We start from the raw sequence: 2390 nt of genomic DNA, 5'->3' as shown, positions 1-2390 counted from the left end.
AATTATATTTATCAGATAGTTCGATAATGTATTAAAAGGGTACGAAATGGATAGCCTATTAGTAATTTCAGAGATAATATAGTTTCAATATACCAATTTTCTTTCCTTCCTTATATATATAAACCAAACAATCTCCTTCCTTCTAATTTTCTTTTCCTTCACTAGTACCAAACATTGGGTAAATTTGAGATAAGATGAACCCCAAAACATGAAGGATCTGCCCAAAACCACACGGTACAGAACAAAACAAGAACCCCAACTTCATACGAAACTCACAAACAGAGCGCCACACAATTGAACACAAATAATCCATTTTCATAGATTATTATAGAATTCTCTTATATTTATGTGTTTGTTTTTCCTTCTTCACTTAAAAACACACCATTCACTTTTAGTTTTAACCTATCTATCTCATTGTTGTTTCAACGAGAATTTCATATACAAACAAATCACAATCAAAATAAACAACAGTAGTAACTTTCAATATCGCATTAAAATATGTAAAGCAGAAGAAAAAAGATTAGTTGACTTATAAATAAACACCGGCATATATTAATAATGTGTATATATACACACTTGAAAATAGAGCAAAAAAAGGGTAAAGTAGGTAGCTCAGTGAACATATACGGTGTTGTCCATAAGAAAACCCAAGACATACATTACTTACTACTAGTTTGGATAACAAAACAATAACAAAGAAAATACCAACAATAATTCCCACAAAGAAAAGATTAGATCATAAATTAAACTCCCCTATTAAAACCAAACACAAAAAAAGGAGAAAAACCATTGTTCCAAACACCCTAACCCTAACAACAAAAGAGTCAACCAAACCAGGATATTTAAAATTTAAAAATAAATAACCAAAAAAAAAGCTCCCAAATGCTAAGCAATAAGCATTTTTCTTCCTTTTTGGAGGAAAATTTTCCACTCAACGAGGGTTGTTAGGGCACTCCCTTGCAAAATGTCCAGTCCCACCACAGTTGAAGCAGTTTCCACCACCTCCTCCGCTACCACCGCCGCCACCACCGTACCTACCTCCACCGCCACCGCCACTTGATCCACCCTGGAAGCAATCTCTCGCCATGTGACCACTTTCACCACACTTAAAACAACCGCCACCGCCTCCTCCACTTCCGCCTCCATATCCTCCATCACCACCGCCTCTGCCTCCTCTACCACCTCCACCATAACCACCACCACCACCGTAACCTCCACCTCCACCATATCCACCACCTCCGCCATAACCACCGCGAGATCCTCCTCTTCCACCGCCTCCAGAACCACCACCACCACCGCGCGTTCCCTGAACAGGTCCCTCGTTAGGGCCAGTGACATCGACTGCCTTGGTACGATTATTTTCCGTCTCGATCTGAAACTCTACGGTTTCTCCGTCAGCGAGGCTTCGGAAACCGTCGGATCGGATGGCAGATTGGTGAACGAACAAGTCCTCGCTGCCATCAGAAGGGGTAATGAAGCCATAACCCTTCTGATCACTGAACCACTTGACCGTTCCGTTCAATCTTTCGCTGCCCATTGTGTTCTCTGGTCTCCAAACCCTCAAAACCCTAAACCTAGCCTACTCAGTTCTCTCTCTCTATTTTTCTCTTTCTCCTTCTCTCTCTAAATTCTTCCCTTTCTCTCTCTACTGACTCATGGGTTTTATGAGAGAGCGGAATACATGCAAATTAAGAATATTTTATTTAAAGTTATAAATTAAGTAAAGAAAGAGAAAATGAGATTTGTTCTTCTGTTTTCCGTTTCTGGAGGAGTTAATATATTATTATTAAGAGAAGTGGGGTCGGTTGAGGAGTATTAGAAGAAATTTGAGGGTAAAATGGGTATTTCATTATTTTGCTTTGGAAACCCAAAACAAAGCAGTGAAACTTTTAACTGACAGGGACGGTCAGTCAACGGTCAACTGCACTCCTATCAATTCTCTTCTCTTTCCCATTTTACCCACCTCCACTCCACCCTATAATAATGAATTGTGTATTGTCTTTTTTGATTGGTTAGCCTAATATTCTACATTAAAAGTTCAATTAAAAATTTTACCAACGATTTTGATATGTACTAAATTATATTTTTTAAATTTTGAAAATCGTTAAAAATGTTTGTTAAACTATTGAGATTATTAAATTTAAAAACTTTTGTCTAATTTTAATAAAAAAATCTAACATGGATGAAAGTTCAAGACATGATTTAGTATATATCAAAGTTTGAGAAGCATGATTTAGTAGATAACAAAGTCTGGGGAGTATGGTTTAGTACGTAAACAATCACTGAAATAGTAAAATTGAATGAAATTAAACAAAAATCCTTAAATCTAACAATCTTTGATGAGGACGTATTTATCTTATAAATATGAGTAATTTGCATATTAATATTCT

At 36.7% G+C, this 2390-nt stretch overlaps 1 protein-coding gene across 1 annotated transcript; it reads right to left on the bottom strand.

Moving 5' to 3' along the window:
- Positions 1–524: 524 nt before the first annotated feature.
- Positions 525–1750, bottom strand: LOC115716823 (glycine-rich protein 2-like). Its single transcript, XM_030645731.2, has one exon. The coding sequence runs from the start codon at positions 1535–1537 to the stop codon at positions 932–934; it is 606 nt and encodes a 201-aa protein (XP_030501591.2). The 5' UTR covers positions 1538–1750; the 3' UTR covers positions 525–931.
- Between the last annotated feature and the right edge of the window lie 640 nt (positions 1751–2390).

Source organism: Cannabis sativa, chromosome 5 (genome assembly GCF_029168945.1).
Source record: "Cannabis sativa cultivar Pink pepper isolate KNU-18-1 chromosome 5, ASM2916894v1, whole genome shotgun sequence".
Classification (NCBI taxonomy): Eukaryota; Viridiplantae; Streptophyta; class Magnoliopsida; order Rosales; family Cannabaceae; genus Cannabis; species Cannabis sativa.
The sequence above is the reverse complement of the archived record's forward strand: the minus strand, read 5'-3'. Positions and strand labels throughout refer to the sequence as shown.